At 33.5% G+C, this 21,891-nt stretch overlaps 1 protein-coding gene across 1 annotated transcript; it reads left to right on the plus strand.

The window, feature by feature from the left end:
- Nucleotides 1-430: 430 nt before the first annotated feature.
- Nucleotides 431-20,487, plus strand: LOC133195800 (m7GpppX diphosphatase-like). Its single transcript, XM_061331748.1, has 4 exons — nt 431-747; nt 13,387-13,532; nt 14,137-14,361; nt 20,183-20,487. Exons 1-4 carry the CDS (start codon nt 438-440, stop codon nt 20,453-20,455), a joined length of 954 nt encoding a protein of 317 aa, XP_061187732.1. The 5' UTR covers nt 431-437; the 3' UTR covers nt 20,456-20,487.
- The last annotated feature ends 1,404 nt before the right edge of the window (nt 20,488-21,891 follow it).

Raw genomic sequence — 21,891 nt, forward strand, 5'->3', positions numbered from 1 at the left:
CTGTTCCTTCGCCAAGCGCCCGGTACTAGAAGTGAAAGTCACGGATCTTTCGGATGAGACCTTAAAAACCGAGGTCCTGTGTCACGGTACATAGGCGTCGGAAGCAAATTGAAAGTGGGGTGGCTAATTGAAAGTGAGGGGGGGGCTAACCCAACGAAGCCCCCTAGCCCCCCCCCCCCCCGGGGTTCGGACGCCTATGCGGTATAGACGTTGGCACGATAAAGACCCTCACTGCTCAATGGCCCTTAGTACCGAGTAAAGGTCTAAATTTGAAGCCCCTTCACCGGTATATCATATGGTGACGTCTCTATATGCATGATATGAGCATATGAGTGACGTAAAACAACATACAATCAATCAAGCAATCGAAGACATGTCATTGGGTCTAAATGTCCGTGGGCCGAAGTGTCGTTGGGCCGATGTGTCTAACATTCGACATGGCGGTCGAGCCAAGTAGCGCAAAGAAAAGGAAGACAGAAGACGATTTTGAGCCTCCAGGAAACTATGAAAAATTATCTTCATTTGCAGAATTTGAATTTTGCAAACTGTTGAAGAATGACATGAGGAGTAAAACAGCATTTATTCACGCAAAGTGTAGAGGGAAAGAAGCTGTTTTACTGATGGAGAAACGTGCGTTTGAACCTAAAACTGTGCAGAATTTGTTATCCGAGAAAACCGAATTGGTTGAAACATTGAAAAATGATATATACAGTACTTATAATACCTATCCTGAAAAAGAACTGAACGGTATGTTATTTTGTAACGGTATGTGAAATGTTTGAACGGGGCACAGGGGGCTTGTAAAGTTTATTGAAAAATATTTTGAAGAACGATAACTCTTGTAGAAGGAAAGATAACTCTTGTAGATGGATGCATTAGCACAGAAAACAATGTGATATTCTGGTTTAAAAAGCAACGCTTCGTTATGTTTTTTAATGTGAATTAGATATGTGATGATAGTAAATATCAGGGATGGGGTAATTGATAAAAGTAATTGTAAATGAGTGTAATTAATTACATTTTTCAAAGTAATTGAAAGTAATTTGTAATTGACAATTTTTTCAATTTCTTGTAATTGAATGTAATTAATTACAATGAAAAAATACCCTGTAATTTCAATTACATTTCAATTACTTTACATAATGCATATTATGTGTATTTAAGAGGAAAATATTTCCAACACAGTCACATTTTACAGTTATTTTAATTTATTCAAAGGAGTCCTTCTGTTTTTCAAAATCTTAAACTCTTTTATATCTCAATAAATGAATTTGATATATTGGCTTGTTTATAAAAATATTAGTTTGTTTTATGATTATATAAATGCACATAATGAATTAATACTAGTTTAATGTTTAACCAAAATTTTGTTCTACCTCTCATTGGTAACTACCTCTCATTGAAAACTTGCTTTTAGTCAAATTTCATAAAGGCAGTCAATTGATAAATGTATACATGTATGACTAGGTCTTATGTTGATGAAACACAAACATGACAGGCACCAGACATCATTTATTTTAGATATTCCCCTATCTTAAATTTACATGTATTTGTTCTTCAAGATTTTTGAAAATGAAACAAAAGTAATTGGAATGTATTTGATTTCATTCTTCAAAGTAATTAATTACATTTGTAAAAATCAATGTAATTGTAATTGCAAGTAATTGACAATTTTTTTAATGTATTTGAAAGTAATTAATTACATTTCAAAGTAATTGACCCCAACCCTGGTAAATATTATTTTCATAAATATCCTTAATTCTCATTATATCGTGGGTTCCATTGCATCGTGGTATTTTCTAAAAATTAGGATACATAGTTCATATCCTTTTTGTTGATGGACTATCTGTCTGTCGTCTGAATGTTGACTTTTGTGATGGTTAAAAAGTATGGATCACCTGTTGGAAAAATATTTATTCAAATAAAACAGAATTTTACAGATTTCCATTCCCGTTTTTATTTTATTTACTAGACCAATGAATATATAACCAAGTAAAATCCATAATTAAGTTCATATTTTGAAAGCCTAAAGTTTGTATTATTGTTAACACTTTGTGACAGTGCCAAGCCTCCATGTTTTTCAATACCGCGATACAATGAGACTCTCCACTTTAGGAGGTAAATAAGACTTCCTGTTTTAAAAATACATTAAAAAGTAAACGAAGTAAGCTGAGAAAATAATTAGTCACTAAAAAGTTAGGCCATTGATAGGTTCATGAATAGCATTTGGTGAAAAGTTAATGTGAGAATTTGGAATAACTTTTTTACGCAAAAGAAATAAGTACCGCGATATTATGAGACACCAGTATACCTCATATTTTTAATTTTAGGATGAGATAAAAAATCATTGATCTTTCTGTTCACCATATCAAATTTTCTTCCTATCATGATTAGACATGATATTTACTTCTGAAAAAGTAAGCAACGCTTCATACTTCAAACTATTTTCCTTTTGAATCTAATGCTGTTGTTGTTAATGAAAATCAATGTAGGAAATTTAAAAAAAAAAATGGTGAAATTCAGAGCAGAGGGATATTTCACCTCAAAACAACAGTAAGCTGCGCCTAGCGCAAAGCCTACCAGTCAGTCTCGCGCTGAATCTGAAAATCATGATGACCATGTTATTGAGGAAATTCGGGAGGATGTGACTAGTGAGTCACTGAGACTGTCACACAGAAAGACAAATAACCACAATTTCAACACTCAAAGTTAGTAATGAGCAAAGCCAATTTACTTCCATAAATGGCCTACACATGTTTGTTCTGTTTAACGGTTTATTCAGAATTAAATTGATGACAAAATGCTAGAAAAGCATCTAGTAATAATGAAAATACAGCTGTAAAAAGGAAATATTTATGACAGTTTTAACTTAAAAACAACTTGTTAAAAATTGCTTGCCACTTGAAATAAAGGAGGCTTTAACAAATGTATATTTTTCAGAAAAACAATGCTTCTTACCCCACAATGGCCAGTATGCAAAGTCAAAGTTGGTTGAATAATGAAGGAATATGAGCATGCTGACCTCCAATATGGCGGCCAACGGGAAATAACTCTTGCTAATTTGGGCCTACTGAAAACTATCTATATGATCTATAAAGCCCTACACTAGCTAGCACCAGAGTGACTCAGTTGACCTAAAAAGGATTCTATATAGTTTCTGACTTGCTAGTCAATGCCAAAAGTAAAACTTCTGGATCCCTCTTAAAAAGTAAGACCAGTCCAGCTTGAGTTAATTTGTAACAGTTTTGTGTAAGGATAACAAGAGGCCCATGGGCCACATCGCTCACCTGAGCACATTGGCTAAGTGAAAGCACAAATCAGTTCAGTATTTGAAAAGATTAGGGGGGGGGGGGGGCACTTGAATTTTAAACTACCTGATGATGCTTCCATGTCAATATAACAAATGACTTTGTTGTACATGAAATTTTTTTAAAAAAATTTCCCATATATTCCTTTGTAAAAACTTGATCCCCCATTGTGGCCCCACCCTATACCCAGGGGTAATCATCTGAACAAGAATCTACACTACCTGAGGATGCTTCCATATCAAAATGACTAAACATGATTTTCTGTTCTTGAGAAGAAGAAATTTTCCTATATGTTCCTATGTAAAATTTTCGATCCCTCATTGTGGCCCGACCCTATCCCCAGGGGTCACCATTTTAACAAACTTGAATCTACAATATCTGAGGATGCTTCCATATCAAAATGACTAATCATGGCTTTGCAGTTCTTCTTCAGAAGACATTTTCCTATATATTTATATTTAAGACTTTGATCCTCCATTGTGGCCCTACCCTACCCCCGGGGTCATGATTTAAACAAAATAGAGTTCACACTACCTGAGGATGCTTCCACATAAATATGACCAATCAGGGCTTTGGTGTTCCTGAGAAGAAGATTTTTAAAAATTTTTTCCTATATATTTCTATGTAAAACATTGATCCTCCATTGTGGCCCCATCCTACCCTCGGGGGTCATGATTTGAACAAAAGAGAGTCCACACTACCTGAGGATGCTTCCACATAAATATGACCAATCAGGGCTTTGCTGTTCCTGAGAAGAAGATTTTTAAAATTTTTCCTACATATTTCTATGTAAAACTTTGATCCTCCATTGTAGCCCCACCCTACCCCTGGGGGTCATGATTTGAATAAACATGAATCTGCACTATCTGAGGATGCTTCTATATAAAAACAACCCATCAGGGCTTTGCTGTTCTTGAGAAAAAGATTTTTCCTATATATTTCTATGTAAAACTTTGATCCTCCATTGTGGCCACACCCTACCCCACGGGGGTCATGATTTGAACAAACTTGAATCTACGCTACCTGAGGATGCTTCTATATAAATATGACTGACATTATGGTTTTGCTCTTCTTAAGAAGAAGATTTTTAAAGATTTTTCCTATATATTTCTGTGTAGAACTTTGATCCTCCATTGTGGCTCCGCCCCACCCCAGGGGGTCATGATTTGAACAAACTTGAATCTACACTACCTGAGGATGCTTCCATATAAATATGACCAATCATAGCTTTGCTGTTCTTGAGAAGAAGATTTTTAAAGATTTTTGTTATAAATTCCTATGTAAAACTTTGATCCTCCATTGTGGCCCCGCCCTACCCCCAGGGGTCATGATTTGAACAAATTGAATCTACACTACCCGAGGATGTTTCCATATAAATATGACTTATCATGGCTTTGCTGTTCTTGAGAAGAAGATTTTTAAAGATTTTTCCTATATGTTTCTGTGTAAAACTTTGATCCTCCATTGTGGCCCCGCCCTACCCCCGGGGGTCATGATTTGAATCAACACTACTTGAGGATGCTTCCACATGAGTTTCATTTTTCTTGGCCCAGTGGTTCTTGAGAAGAAGATTTCTAAAAGATGTTATTCATTTTTCACTAATTCTTAATTATCTCCCCTTGAAAGAGGACGTGGCCCTTCATTTGAACAAACTTGAATCCCCTTTACCCAAGGAAGCTTTGTGGCAAGTTTGGTTGAAATTGGCCCAGTGGTTCTGGAGAAGAAGTCGAAAATGTGAAAAGTTTACAGACAGACGGACGGACAGACGGACTACAGATAAAATGTGATCAGAAAAGCTCACTTGAGCTTTCAGCTCAGGTGAGCTAAAAAGGGATATCATCTAGAAGAATACATGATTTGTTTATGTCTCAAGGACAACATAAACCTTCATGTACAAAGAAATGGACTAACAATTTATCACTACAAGATGACTTTCATTGGAAACAAGTTATATTTATCTTAAAAATCTAACAAAAGATACAACATTGTTTTGGTTTCAGTACATAATTTTACCTGGAATTCTTGGAGTGAATAAATATTTGTATTTTTAAAAAATTATTGATAATCAACAATATGCACTGTGCTCACCTGAGACACTTAAACATTTATTTAAGATAATTTGGTCATCCTTAGAAGATTGAGGTGAAATCTTGTAGAACATTTTAGTTTAATACAAAAACTGTTACAGTAATACTTTGTACTGTAGACAATGATGTGGGTTTAAATATGATTATTGTATTAGTAAAGAAATATATCTTTCAAACATCAAGAAAAAAAAGTACCATTTATTTAATGATTTATTATTGTACCTCAATAATTATTTTATTATAGAAAAAATAATTACATGTATATGGTACAGTATTATTAAATTATTTGAAAAAAGATGGTCAAATTGGAAATGTCTTTTTCAAAATAACTCTCTAGCTTTGGAATTTTAAATTAGGTAATACATGTACATGTATTAATATTTGTTTCATCCCTCTTCCGTGTGCATTTGTCTGTATGTGAGTGTGTGTCTGTATGTGTATTTATAAGTGTTTGCTTTTGTATATAACATGTTTGTTTCTGCAAATAAAAAAAAATATTTGGGGTTCGATCCCCATGGCAAAACATGGACACTGCTATTCTTTGTATTACCGTATAAGTGGAAATTTTAGCGAGACGCAAATATAGCGATTTATTCTTAAAAAGATGGAACACACAGACAAAATTGCTAACGCACCACCTAGATAAATTAATTTTTTTTTTTCAAAACTTGTTTATGTTTTTGATATATAATTATGTTACTTTAATTTAAAAAAAATGAGGCATTTAAATGTCGTAATTGATAAATAAGATTGTTTACTGAAGCATAACCATTTCATAGAAAAAATTAAAATCATGCCCATCTTTTTTGGTGGAATAAATTTCTTTTTTTTTTCTTTGTGATTGTGTTTTTTATGTTTGTACTAATTTAAAACTCAGGAAAAAAGTTACACCGTATGCGGCGTTTGACTCTAGAAGAGCGTGCTAACCCATACCAAAATAAAGTACAAAAAAGTATACTTTAATGCTACTTTTGTACTATATAAATTTGTGCTTTTTAGAAAAAGGTCAGAAAAAGTATACTTTTTTGTACTGGGCCAGATACCTCTGAAAGCTGATGACATTTTTTTGTACTTTATTTGGACTTAGTTTTTCTCCACAGTACTTTTTTTGTACTTTTTAGGACTTAGTTTTTTTCCACAGTACTTTTTTTGTACCTAATTTGGACTTAGTCTTTCTTCACTGTACTAAAAATGTACTTTTCTGGGACTTAAACTTTTTTGGCAAAATCGGTAAAATAAGGATGTACTTTTTATGTACCTAATTTGGACTTAGTCTTTTTTCACTGTACTAAAAATGTACTTTTCTGGGACTTAAACTTTTTTGGCAAAATCGGTTAAATAAGGATGTATTTTTTATGTACCTAATTTGGATTTAGTTTTTTTCTCATTGCAGTGTTAAAAATTAATTTTGAAATTTCAAGCAGATTATTCAATGATTAAAAAAAAAACTGTAAAGTGATGAAATGATATTACAATCTATGTATGATGTTAATACATAGTGTTTAAAAAAATGTGGAACAAGACAGGGGGTGTAGAACACAGTTTTTATCAAATGAACAATTTGTTCATATAAAAATTATTAATTACATTATTCTTATGATTTAATATGGTTTTATTCTAATGTGAGCATTCATAATCCAATTATATTATTAGCATGAGAGTATAGGTATATGTATATTTGTTGCAGGAAAAGGGGGGATGAACATTATTGTTACAAATGCCAATGGTTTTAAGATTATTGATTCAGTTGAATAATTCATAGGGAATAAAATAAAATCTGTTATTGCTCCTTTAGTCTTCTCTCTTCACCCTACGAAATATCTAAGTTCTGAAAATTAGGAGGGGGGGGGGGGGGTAGTAGTCTTTTATACATGTATCAATATTTTTATCATACAGTGTTCATTTTATGTTCAACAGAAGTCCTAAATTATTCATGTTATTATAATCATCAAGATCTAGTGAACTTTCTGTAAATTACATTGTAAATCTGAATAGTCTTGAGTAATTATCTCCCCCTTCTCTCTCTCTCTCTCTCTCTCTCTCTCTCTCTCTCTCTCTCTCTTGGGAAATACAAAAATGTAACATTATTTAATGGGAAATCTTCTATGCAATATTCTGCAAAGGGAATTCTATATATCAACATGAACAAGTAGTCCAGTTATATTTCACAACTCTCTCTCTCTCTCTCTCTCTCTCTCTCTCTCGTGTGCAAACCATGTTGATTTCAAGTGACACAGGTGTTTGTACTTAATGACCTTTGTTGTCTAGACTTGTGGAAACTTGTGAAGTTGTACATTTCACAATAAGATTTGGTGAATCTTTACGAAATTACCTATAATAGATTTGGCTATCATGGTAAATAAAACGGATGAGCATGATTAATGAGAAATGCGGGCTAAATTAATAAAAGTAAAATAGGGTTTATAGTGTTACATATTTTAATAATTAAAAACGGAAATAGGAAGGCACGAATATAAATACAAAAGCCTCCAAGATGCACCATGCCCATCGTTTTATTTATCACAAGGAACTTCGTCATGTTTACATGTACACGATTTATATAAGTAGCATGTGCAAAATTCCATGCTGTAACAGATATTTCGACATTGAGAATGAAGACTGCCAGTTTGATTAGGATGTCTTAGCAGTTAACAAGGGCATTCAGAATTTCTTGTGGCTTTATTAAATAAAATAATTTCATTTAAAAACAATAACAACAAACAAACAAAATGGCGACGACGATCATAAAACGAACTGGCGATCACGATGATGGTAAAGCTTCCTATCGAGTATTACATAGAAAACGCTTTAAAATAAATTTGATGACTTAAAAAACATTATTACGGGAATTTTTGGTGTTTTTATGAACTAATTTAGTAATTATTTCCTTTTTTGATCACGTGACTCTTACGAAGTCTACGATTGGTCAACATCGAAGCGCGGATTTTTTCAGAGACGATTTGAAAATTGGTGGGATGGAAATGCCGAGAACAAAAAGGAGATAAAGAAGTCGGTAAGACTATATTTATATTTAAATTTTATATGTCGTTAGCAGGAAATGCATTTTACCACTTTAGAAATGTATTCAGTGGAGAGTTTCAATGTAGATTTTACGTAATTGTGGACATTTGTGTCTTCGATTTCTCGTTTGTTTTGATCAGTATGACGATGTATATAAACTTAAGTTAACATACTGAAACATGCTTTTTCTCTGGCTCAATGTAACATGAATCATTTAGTTCCTTGACATATTCAATTCCATATTTCAGTATAATTCATGCAATAGGTTTATAATACAGTCAGCATTGGTCAGTATCTGGGAACATTTACTGTAGCCTAGCTAAGTCTTGGCATGATAAAAATAAATACATATCAAATCTACGAATTTTGTAAGATTAAAGTTTGTAAAAGTAATGGATTTTTGTTAAACATGTTAAAAGGGAGGATAGTTTGTGTGTTGTGGTTGGTAGTGATGGTGGTGGGGAGGGGGGTGAAGGGGTAGTAATAATCATGTGGTTGATTAAACAAGCAAAAAGTATCAGCATTTACATGTATCTGAAAAATTTAAAGTTGAACTAGATAGTTATACTGATCATCTTTCCAGGGTGAAAAGAACTTTAAAAGGGGGGGGGGGCTATATAAACATAATATTGAGACACATGATTATTTTTCTATTTGCTCATATAACATTAGGAATTCAGACAGGGATATCAAACTCACTTTACAATTTTTCAAAATCATTGTCAGGTTTAAAAAAAAATGAAAGTAATTAAATGTTTGTGTGTGGATATAATGCCGGAGAAGTTCTTAAATATTCAAGTTGCCTGATTTTTCTTTTATAATTTTCAGCAGTGCATGCATGTGTTTTTTGCCATGAGCATCTCACTAATATGCAGAGCCATAGGAAAATGCTTCAACAATTTAAGTGTATCTTATCATCAGTAAGTACATATAAATCTAATTTTATTTCTGTAAACTACAAAATAGACATATCAAATTAGTAGGCTTCTCTGTCATTAATATACTCATGCACTAAAAAGACTTATTTTAAAACTTTTAAAGTGATAGGGATGATCGAGGGTTAATTTTTTGGATTTTCACATAAGAATTTTGAGTTTTAATTGGTTTTCAAGTTATTCGAATATTAAACTGAATATATGATTCTATATGTCAGTCTGCCATGTATTAAGCACAGGAATGCTGCTTTTTGAGAACATGTTTGATTTCAAACTGAAAAAAATATGCTTTGATTATTTAACTTTTTTTGCAGAATCCAAGGAAAAGTACTTGAAGGCTGAAATCATTTAGCATATTCAAATGAAGATCAGTGAAAAAATGGGTGACATTAACACTGCTATGCAGTCAAAGGTTAGTGCACTGAATTGTGTCAGCAAGAAAATTCAAACGGGATGACTAGACTGTGAAGGAGCAGATATGATCTGTGAGCAGATCAATCAGTGACATAACCATGCATTACAAGTTACTAGACTATAAAGGATCAGATCTTGTTATTTACAGAATTATAATCTTGTTGATGATTTAATGTTCCAATATATTCTTTAAATTATTTATGGAAGATTAGTACTGAAAATAATGAATAATGTAATGAAGATGTGGGGTTCATGCTTCTGAATTTTGATAAAAGCTAGCATTTAAGATTTTTGAATTGTAGCTAATATTTCATAGAGATTTCCCCATTTCCGGTTTCTCTGATTTTTTTCTGATAAGCTGAATTTTTTTCCCTATACTCAGAGCTCCCACTGGAGCAAAAATATTTTTCGCCACTTTTCGCGATGAAAGGAATCACATTTTTACATCTCGTCTCTACATGTGTACAGTGTTACACACTCCACTAATAGCACTATTTCAATTTGTTTATATCACATGCATTATTTTAAAGTTGTGTCCACTTACAAAACTGATATAGGAATTATTTCTACATTTATACAATTAATTTGATACTGATATTAGCCAACTCTTGACAGTAGATGTCCTCTTGTTCATAACTTTTTAGCCTGGGGAGGGGGGTTACAGACTTAGTAAAGATATATGACATTTTTTTTAAAAATGAAAAAATAATATAATAGGCGAAAATTTTAATCATATCAACAATTTATTGTGAAAAGAAGTAATTAAAATCAGGTTTAAAACTTGGCTTAATTTAACAACTTGGACACTGGGTGTATATGCATGTAAATTCATATAACTGAAAATAATTCAGCGTAATTGACAAAAGTATTGTTTTGTTTCCAAGCCAGTATCTCTTTCACTCTTTGTCAGATTATGGTATAATGAACACACTATTTTAACTTTAATCAGGTAAAATTAGCAGCCATGCTCCGCAATTTTCGTCATTTTTTCCTACTTTCGGTTTAAAAAAAACAATCTATATAGATCCAGATTTTATTGATTAAAATCTTTTATTAACTGACTTCATCTCCCAAAAACACTTCGTCTTTCCTTGTTTAATCCATCTTATATTATTTCAAGTAATTTTGTATCCCCTTACTGCTCCAGGCTAAAGTTACCTACTAAATCAGCTGTGTGCGTTCAAGCGAGACGTGATTTCCTACATGTACATTGCTTTGTTAGTTTCATGGAGTTTTCACACCCTGAATTCACACGTCTGCTTGCTTTAAATAAACAAAGGGGCTAATATGTATACATTGAATAAACAAAGGAGATAGCCAGGAGTTCACACACTTTTGTATGGTATATCTAAAAAAAAAGTTCATTTTCGCCACTTTTGAATTTCTTTTCGCCACTTTTGGAAAAAATTCGCAATTGGCGCAAATGGCGAATCACAGCTCGAGCCCTGATACTTCATATTTTTGTTAAAATTTCATGCTTTCAAAATACAATTTTGTACTTTTAATTGGTTTCATTTTAGTAAACCTGAGCTTAATGGCCATTTTTGAGGTTTTTCATTGTTCTTTCAAAATAATATATATGTATTTAAAAAAAAGGGGGGGGGTATTTGCTATATATTTCTTGGGGGGGGGGGTGCTTTTTCCCTACTTTTTTTTGTACCAATTAAAAAGTATACTTTTTTCGTACTTTCATTTAATTTTGACATTTTATTGTACTTTTTTAAGCATCAATCTAAAGAAGTACTATTTTTATACTTTTTCTGCATATATTTTTGTACTTTTCTCTGGAAGTATACTTTTTTTGTACTTCATACATTTTTGTACTTTTTTCTGGAAGTATACTTTTTTTGTACTGGAAGTATACTTTTTTGTACTGGAAGTATACTGTTTTTGTACTTCATATATTTCTGTACTTCTTTCTGGAAGTATACTTTTTTGGTACTGGAAGTATACTTTTTTTGTACTTCATACATTTCTGTACTTCTTTCTGGAAGTATACTTTTTTTGTACTTTTGTATGTTAGTTTTAAGAATATACTTTTTCTGTACTTCCAATTATACTTTTTATGTACTTTTCTCAAATATAGAAATGTACCAAAAGTATACTTTTATTATCTTTTTTTTGTACCCAAGAACCTAAGTTCTCATAAAGCACAAAAAAAGTATACTTTTTTTTACTTAATTTGGAACGACCAAATCCCTAGTTCCAAATTTAGTCGAAAAAAGTATACTTTTTGTGACCTTTTTTTGTACTTTTTTTTCGTACTTAATTTGTACTTAATTTTGGTATGGGAAGGCAGCCAGTATGGTGTCTGCAGAGGGTTCCTTTGGAAAATTTTGTGAAAAATTAAAACAATTAAAAGATTATGCATTTCTCTGATGAAATATTGCTGAAAATGGATTAACAATCATAAAAATGTTTACAATAGATAGCAACGGCATTAAGTAAGCACCTCACAATAACTTCAAGATTGTTCCACAAAATTGGGGCAACTGGAAGTTGGGTGGATTTGGTAGGGACACCCAAGGCACTGGATGACTACTAAGCGATATGGTAGTCAATCAGGGTATATAATTTGATTTTTTAATGGGAGACTGCTCCCGTCGCAACCTCACGGACCACCATTGGTAATCACCAACTTCATATCTTGGCAAAAACGGTGCGCAGTGCACGTCGGGAATTGGTTTTCGGACAAGAAGGTCCTTTAAGGGTCTTGTCATGACACCAAGACATTTGTCGATCAATCTGTTTTGGAAAAGATGGCATATTTTATATACTAGTACCAATCAGGCAATTGATCAATTCACAAATAAGAATAATAATTGGTGGGTTAGCAATTTTGTCTAGTGTATGTTTTTAGCAAGAAAGAATTTTAGCAATTTTTAAAATGCTCACTAAAGAAGCTCTTACAAATAAAATGCAATTAATTGTTAGCGATATTCAATTTTAGCGATCTTAGCACCCTTGTTAATAATGCCAAAATTAAATCCTCGCTAAAATTTCTACTTATACGGTATTGGGGGTATACATCCCTTATCCACAACTCCTCCCTATACAACTGCAGGGGATATTCACTTGTCTCAGAACTACTAAGCTAGTGAAATTCATTAAAATTCACATCATTAATTCACCAGTTCATTATTATTAAAAAACAAAAGTGAAACAGTATTTACAGTTTACTCATCTCATAACTTCTTTGTATCGCACTGTCAACTAGTGCTGGTATTGCAACTGAAAAATCGTATCTCGGTATATGTATTAATACTGTACTGTAATATTAAACTTTGTATTGCAATATCACAATACTAAATTTATATTCATTTTTCCTTTTTCTTTGCTTATTTTTTTTTTAATATGAAAACACATATGCACATATCACATTCTCAAGTTGATAACAAAATTGCCTGACCAAGTGGAAATCTAGTAAATATCCATTAAGTTTTAACTGCTACAGATTTAGTCCATAAACAAGTTTAGTAGCAATTTGAAAAATGTTTTCTTAAATAAGCCACATTTTAAATAATGTACAATTGAAAAACTTTAACCTTGGTCTCGAGCTGCCATACTGGGGCATCATTGTCTTGTTGGACATTGAAAAAAACTTCATTTTCTTCTAATTAGGTCTGAAAACCACGTTGATATTTCCTGCAACAAGTCATCACATTATGAAGTATACAGAGCAAGATTTCCACATCATACATGAGTCAGCAGGAGACTACAATAAAATCACTCTGCCGTACATAAAAAATAAAGCACTTAGTAATCAGGTAATATCTTCATATTTCACAAGAACTATCACAATTAAAAAGTCAGTGTTCCAGAATTAAATTGAGCTTTCCTTCAATTCAAAGAATTATCAGAAAATGGGAATATAATAATGCAATTTGTGATATCATAATACATTGATAAGCAAGAAAATTATATTTTTGAATAGACATGCATGCAGTTACAAAGAGCCCAAGTAATATTTGAAGCAATTGTCAACTAAAATTGAGTAGGGCCAAAGATAGCCCTAAGCAAATCTTGCTCTTTTCTTCTTTTTAACCAATCACCTTAAGGGGGTTGGTGCTTGTTTATAAATGTATATATTTATCAGTAGTGTATTTGTTGGCACATATATATGTGACTACTATGATATCGGTGGGGTGATTAGGCTTGAATGGTTTAAAACAATATAGTAAGTGGAAAGCAAGGTAAATATATTTTAAGAAGACATATTACAAATTGCTAGAAATAGTAAAAATTGGGTGGGGTCATTTAAAAATCTTCTTCTTAAGAACCACTGGACCAAAAAAGATGATAAGCTTACCAGAATTTTAGTTCCTATTACCTTTGATACAAAGTGAAACTAAGCAAATACTTTACTTTCAGTGGGTATACAACATTTTGAACAAAAAAACTGAAGCAGATCGGATCATATTTGAGGACTCTTGTTCAGAGACAGGATTTATTCTCCTCCCTGACATGAAATGGGACAGACAAGATGTGACTGCTCTTTACCTCCAGGCAATCGTTCACAGACGGGATATCATGTCTATAAGGGATTTAGATAAAAGCCATTTACCTCTTCTGAGAAATATTTCCGAGAAAGGTTTGGTGAGTTAATAATCAAATTCATTATGATTAAAAAATTCCAGAGATCATGTAATGTCCCTATACATGTAATTTAGGACAAAACACACAAATTTAAAGTTTTTTTGCATCCTTTTGTAGTTTCTATGGGAAAAAATGACGCTGTCCTTCACCATTTTCCTTCCATTTTGTGCTTAAAACCCCATTTAGTTTGGATGTTTACAGGGAATTGCTCCTAAATTACCTGCTCCTACTGCTTGATTACCTGGTGATTGATTAACATCAATTTGGAAAATTAGAATGAGTCAGAGTTGGCAAAAAAAAAAAAAATGGCATGATATTGTTTGCTTAAGTTTAAAAGAGAATTATTTTTCCCAACAAGGGAAGACTTTGTTGTTCCCAGCTTTCTTGAATGAAGGGACATTAAATATCATTCATCTGTTAGTCTGTCACAAAAATTTAACCTTGGTCATAACTTTTGAATGAGAAAAGCTAGGGCTTTCGTATTTCACATGAACACGTCGTCAGAAACCCACGGTTGGTCTCGCTTCTCTTACCTCTTAGGTAAGAGAAGCGAGACCGACCTGGGTTTCCCATGGTTTCTTAGGTATGAGAAGCGAGACTGACCGTGGGTTTCCGACGATGACATGAACATTACCTGTGACAAAAGCATTCCAAATAAACTATGACTTTTGACCTTGTGACCTTGACCTACTTCTCAAAAATTTTAACGTAACTTTAATCTTGGTCATAACTTTTGGATGAGAAGAGATTATAGGGCTTTCATATTTCAAATGTACATTATCAGTTAAAAGACCTCTCTGAACATACTATGAAGTTTGACCTAATTTTTAAAAAAAAAATTAACATTGATTATAACTTCTGAATAAGAAAAGATAGGCCACTCATATCCGACATACTGTAAACCAACTATTATTCGCGTCAAGTTTTATTCGTGATTTGTTGGTTTGAAATAAATCTACGACGATTAATTTTCACGACTGAGGAAACATTCTCTACAAATACAAAGCAAAATAAATGGTTCGCGGCGATAAATATTTGCGATTTAAAGTAGGTCGTGAAAATCACGAATATTTCTCGCAGGCGAATAAAAGTTGGTTTACAGTATTCATTACCTGTGACAATGCTTTGATTTTTGACCTTGTTAGCTTGACATTGAAGTTTGACCTAATTTTCACATTTCAAATTTTAACATTGGTGATAAATGAGAGAAGATATGGCATTCATTTTGACAAGTGCATTACCTTTGACGTTTCCGAATATGCTATGATATTTAACCCAGTGACCTTGACCTTCAAGTTTGAACCTAATTTCCAAAAATTTTATAATTGCTGATAACTTTCTAGGGAGAAAAGATAGGACATTCATAAATGACATGTGCATTTCTTGTGACGTTTCCAAATGTATTACAATTTTTAACCCCATGACCTTGATCTTGAAGTTTGTTCTAATTTTCAAAAATGTATATTACTGATAACTTTTGAATGAGAAAAGATAGGGAATTTAAATTTGATGTGTATTACAATATGCCATAAATGCCATGAGCAATTGCTTCCCAACCACCAAAACATCAAAAGCAGGGTACCACAATTCTTTGAATTTGCTTGTTTACTTTCACAAGTGTCCATTTAGTTCGTACCTACCTTGTTCAACTTGGATCCTGGCAAAGGTACCACCACTATAATTGTGATATTTTATTCATGATTATTATTTTTTATGCCTTTGATTTTTTTGTTATACTATAGTAATGAAAATGATTTTTAGTTCACCTGAGCGGAAAGCTCAAGTGAGCTTTTCTGATCACCCATTGTCCGTCGTCCGTCCATCTGTAAACTTTTCACATTTTCAACTTTTTCTCAAGAACCACTGGGCCAATTTTAACCAAACTTGGTACAAAGCATCCTTGGGTAAAGGGGAGTTTAATTTGTTTAAATGAAGGGCCAAGTCCCCTTCAATGGGGATATATTCAAGAAAATACAAAAATTGGGTCATTAAAAAATCTTCTCAAGAACCACTGGGCCAGAAAAGCTGAAACTTATGTGGAAGCATCCTGGGGTAGTGTAGATTCTAAATTGTTCAAATCATGACCCCCGGGGGTGGGGTAGGGTGGGGCCACAATAGGGAATCCAAGTTTTACATTGAAATATATAGTAAAAATCTTTAAAAATCTTCTTCTCAAGAACCACTGGGCCAGAAAGGCTGAAACTTACGTGGAAGCATTTTGGGGTGGTGTAGATTCTAAATTGTTCAAATCATGACCCCCGGGGGTAGGGCAGGGCCACAATAGGGAATCCCAAGTTTTACATTGAAATATGCAGAAAAAATCTTTAAAAATCTTCTTCTCAAGAACCACTGGGCCAGAAAGGCTGAAACTTATGTGGAAGCATTTTGGGGTAATGTTGATTTTAAATTGTTCAAATCATGACCCCTGGGGGTGAGGTAGGGTGGGGCCACAACAGGGAATCCAAGTTTTACATTGAAATATATAGTAAAAATCTTTAAAAATCTTCTTCTCATGAACCACTGGGCCAGAAAGGCTGAAACTTATGTGGAAGCATCCTGGGGTAGTGTAGATTCTAACAGTTACAGTTCAAATCATGATCCCTGAGGGTAGGGCAGGGCCACTAAGTACTATTGGGAGGGGGGGGGATTAGGTGAAAAACAGCAAGGCCAAAGTTACTCAGGTGAGCATTGTGTCCCATGGGCCTCTTGTTAGCTCTACTGATCAGAGACCAGAAGAGCTTATGCGATAGTAAGGTGTCCGACGTCTGTCTGTAAGCAATTTTTCAAAATGCTACTCCTCCTACAGTTTTGGTCTGATTTCAATAAAACTTGGCATATAAGTAGACTACGCTAAGATACATAATTCTTTATATTGGTTTTTAGCTCACCTGAGCTGAAAGCTCAAGTGAGCTTTTCTGATCACCCATTGTCCGTCGTCCGACCGTCCGTCTGTCTGTCTGTCCGTCCGTCTGTAAACTTTTCACATTTTCAACTTCTTCTCAAGAACCACTGGTCCAATTTTAACCAAACTTGGTACAAAGTATCCTTGGGTGAAGGGGAGTTTAAATTGTTAAAATAAAGGGCCTCGTCCCCTTACAAGGGGAGATAATCAGGAAAAGACAAAAATAGGGTAGGGTCATTAAAAAATCTTCTTCTCAAGAACCACTTGGCCAGAAAAGCTGAAACTTATGTGGAAGCATCCTGGGGCAGTGTAGATTCTAAATTGTTCAGATCATGACCCCTGGGGGTAGGGCGGGGCCACAATAGGGAATCCAAGTTTTACATTGAAATATATAGGAAAAATCTTTAAAAATCTTCTTCTCAAGAACCACTTGGCCAGAAAAGCTGAAACTTATGTGGAAGCATCCTGGGGCAGTGTAGATTCTAAATTGTTCAGATCATGATCCCTGGGGGTAGGGCGAGGCCACAATAGGGAATCCAAGTTTTACATTGAAATATATAGGAAAAATCTTTAAAAATCTTCTTCTCAAGAACCACTTGGCCAGAAAAGCTGAAACTTATGTGGAAGCATCCTGGGTCAGGGGTTCTGGTGTTAGAGCGGGGCTCTATTGATTATATAGTGAAAATGTTTTAATTCTTTAAAAATCTTTTTCTCTGCCCCTGGGTATTATTTAAACAGACTAAGTACATTGTTATGATAAGCAATGATGCCTCTTCCAAAATTGTGAAATTCATGGCCCCGGGGACAGGAGTTCTGGTGCAAGAACGGGACTATATAGATCCTGTAGTGAAGGTGAATTATTTCTTTGAAAATCTTCTTCTCTGCCCCTGGGTATTGTTTAAACAAACTAAGTACATTGTTATGATAGGCAAGGATGCCTCTTCCAAAATTGTGAATTTTATGAACCCAGGTTTAAGGGTTCTGGTGGGGGGGGGGGGGTTCTATTAATTATAAAGTGAAAAAGCAAAATTTATTTGAAAATATTCCTTTCTGCTTCTGGTTAAAAAAGCAAAGAAGCTAAGTGTATAGTTATGATGAGCAAGAGTGCTTCTACCAGAGTAGTGAATTTCATGACCCCTGGGTCAGATGTGCTGGTGTGAGGGTGGGGCTCTTGATAATATAGTAAAAATGCATTAATTCTATTAAATAATCCTGTTTGCTCCTTAGTGTTAAGCAGATAAACAAAGTGATTAGTTATGATGAGCAAACTTATGGTCCCAGGGTCAGAAGCTCTGGTGTTGGGGTGGGGGGGGGGCTCTATTGATAATATAGTGAATCTGTAGTAAAAATGCATTATTTCTTTAAAAATCTTCTCTGCACCTGGGCATATCAGAGGCAAAAAGAGTAAAAGTTTTAATAAGGAAGATTATTTTTACCAGATTTTTGAACATCTGGACCATTTGGTCAAGTGTTCTGGTCCTGGCCAGGGCTCTATTATTTTGTATTCTACTGAGAGGAGTTATTCCCCTTTGCCATTTACTTGTGATAATTTATCACTGTAAATAATGTACTTGAAAGGTAAATAGAATAATTATGCAAAAACTTTTATTGTATAATACAAAAAGTACTTTCATAGTTTTAATGATCAGATAGACTTGTAAGTAGTAGATAAATAAAAATGAGACAAAAATAAGTTGTCTTATTAAATGTTCATCAAGGACCAAGAGAGGCCAATGCAAGAAATTTCAACAAAGGATTAAAATAGTACAGAAGCATTGATAATTTGTTAATATACTGTATGGTGATAGTGACAAATGGGGATCAGATTTATAGAACATAATTTATAAACTGTCAATGAATATTTTAAAAGACCAATTATTTTGTTGATCATGATCACCCTATTTTTCTTGCTTTTTGGCAACAAAGTTTCACCTTTCAGTTCATTTTATACTCTATGCATCCTTTAAATTGTTGTATCATACTCAGGTGACCGTTAAGGCCCTTGGGCCTCTTGTTAATTTCAATGAACAGTGTTGCCATGGTTACTAAAAATAGAAATTTCTGTGAAAAGCATTCAAAACGCTACTCCTCCTGCAGTTTTGATCCGATTTCAATGTAACTGGGCACAGAAGTAGACTGTAATAAGATACATAATTCTATATATCAGTTTTTGATATCAATGAACGATGTTGCCATAGTTACTAAAATTAAAAAGATTCATAATTCTCTATACCAGTTTTGGATTTTAATTTACAGTGTTGGCTTGGTTTATAAAAATAGAAATTTTCTTGAAATACAACGTACTTTCAAAATGCTACTCCTCCTACAGTTTTGCTCTGATTTCAGTATAACTTGGCATACAAGTAGACTACACTAAGATACTTATTAATAATTATCTACACCAGTTTTGGATTTCAATTTACAGTGTTGCCATGGTTTCTAAAAATAGAAATTTTCTTTTAATACTTTCAAAACGCTACTCCTCCTACACTTTTTGTCTGATTTCAGTATAACTTGGCATACAAGTAGACTACACTGAAATACATAATTGTTATTATTGTTTTTTGATTTTGTTGAATGATGTTGCCATGGTTACTTAAATCAAATTTTCTGTAAAATTGTTTTAAAAGGCTACTCCTCCTACAGTTTTAGTCTGATTGCAATAAATCTTGCCACAAAAAGAGACTAAACCAAGGATCATTATTCTATTTATTGCTGTCGCAAAGTTTCAAGTCCAAGTGCTACTTTCATCTTCCTTTACAAGTACAACCAGTACAGCTACAGTCTTGTCAGAGACTTCTGGTTTGATATACTGTAGTGATGAAAATGAATACATGTATTGAATCTTACTAAACATTTCTTTGATATACCAGACCCACTTCTTTGTAATCACTAATTACTTACATTCTTTATTTTTAGGGTGCAATCAAGGAGAAGTTTGGAATTCCAGGAAATAAAATTCGAATATATTTTCATTATCAGCCATCTTATTACCATCTCCATGTTCATTTTGCCCACATCAAACTAGACAATCCGGGATTTGAAGCTGATAGAGCCCATTTGTTAATGGACGTTATAGAAAACATTGAGACGAAATCACTGTACTACAAGGAAAAAACACTAGTATTTAAAGTAAGAGAGGATGACATTTTGTACAAAGATTTCTTAGATCATGGATGTATTCATAAATAAATGCTACAACAAGAAGTGACTATATATATTGTTTTTGAACAGAAAATATGTCCACCCTTCAACAGTTGGTGTCAACTGAATATATATATTTAGTATTATTTACATCCACTGAATATTTTCTCATGTACATGTATTATGAAAATTACTTACATTTGTCAATGCATAACGCAGCTTAACTACAGCTCACCTCAACAAATTGGAGAGAGCTTATGCAATACCCTCGGCGTTGGCATCCTACATTAAGTTTTGGAGAAGATTTTTTTTCAAGTATTTCTATGCCCTATATTAATCAGAGATGCATGGATCTTGCTGTTAGTATGTTTCTCTGTACCAGTCAAGGTTTCAGATGATGCAGTTTCAGTTAAGAATACCCAGGTTAGTGTTTTAGATGCAGGTTAACCCTTTTTTAGAGATTTAAAATTTTGGAGCAGGTCTCATTTCCAAGTAACTATAACCCCTGTATTGACCAAACTTGCAAGGATGATACATCTAAGGATGCACACTTCCAGGCTTGCTTTAGATGCTGGATTTGACTTACATTTTCCGTATGAGTGACCAGATTTAAGTCTTTGGAGCAGGTTCATTCTAATCCTCTGAATCATTTTATCTTGTCACGAGATGCACAGACAAATCTGGTACAGGGCTGGTAAGTTTACATGGTGTGTGGTGCTGTGGACTGATAAGTTAAAATGCTAAGCTGCAAACACTGCTCTGTAGATTTTATAAGATTGCACAATGAGCATTTGACAATATTCATTTCAGAGAGAATAGTTCTCCATTTGGATTTTGGTACTTCAGTAATGGTTGTTGTCTGACATTGAAGTAGGGGAAAGCTCATTTAAAAAGAAATCTTTTGGGTAATCATTGGTAAATTTCATTCTCAGTCTTCAAAATAGTGCCTTTATATTCAAATTAAGGAATACCAAATATCTTTCATTTACTGGTCATTTAAAGTTTTTCTCTGATTAGTGATTCATGGTTCAACAAGCTAATTCAGAGAATTTGTGTTCCCCGCTTAGGAAAAAAAAGCATGCACAGTTGGAGGGGGGGGGGGGGGGGGGTAGAATTATTAAATGTATACATGTATATTGAAGCAAATTAAAAAAATGCCAATATGGATATAAAGATTTAATTGCTTATTCTTTAATATGTGTATTCTTTAATATGTGTATAGAAGATTCTTTTTAATATATAGAATATTTATCACACTGTAATAATAATTTTATGAGTTTGTACACGCCAGATGTAACTTTTTTATTTCACATATTGAATAGTATCATTTAGTGAATCCAAAACAAAACAAAACAAAAAAACAAAAAAACATTTAAAAAAAAGGATCGTCCGGGAATTGAACCCAGGCCTCTCGCTTGGTAAGCCAGCATCATACCCCTAGACCACGGAGTCACTTGATTATACAGCAAAATAGATGAAAACAT

The sequence above is a fragment of the Saccostrea echinata genome, unplaced genomic scaffold (assembly GCF_033153115.1).
Source record: "Saccostrea echinata isolate AGI-Se365-2 ecotype Australia unplaced genomic scaffold, CSIRO_AGI_Sech_v1 ptg000029l, whole genome shotgun sequence".
Classification (NCBI taxonomy): Eukaryota; Metazoa; Mollusca; class Bivalvia; order Ostreida; family Ostreidae; genus Saccostrea; species Saccostrea echinata.

Coding starts and splice junctions, on each gene's coding strand:
- LOC133195800 (XM_061331748.1), top strand. CDS start 438: ATGGCGGTCGAGCCAAGTAGCGCAAAGAAAAGGAAGACAGAAGACGAT. Junction 748..13,386: donor TCCTGAAAAAGAACTGAACG/GTATGTTATTTT, acceptor TCTTCTAATTAG/GTCTGAAAACCACGTTGATA. Junction 13,533..14,136: donor ATAAAGCACTTAGTAATCAG/GTAATATCTTCA, acceptor CTTTACTTTCAG/TGGGTATACAACATTTTGAA.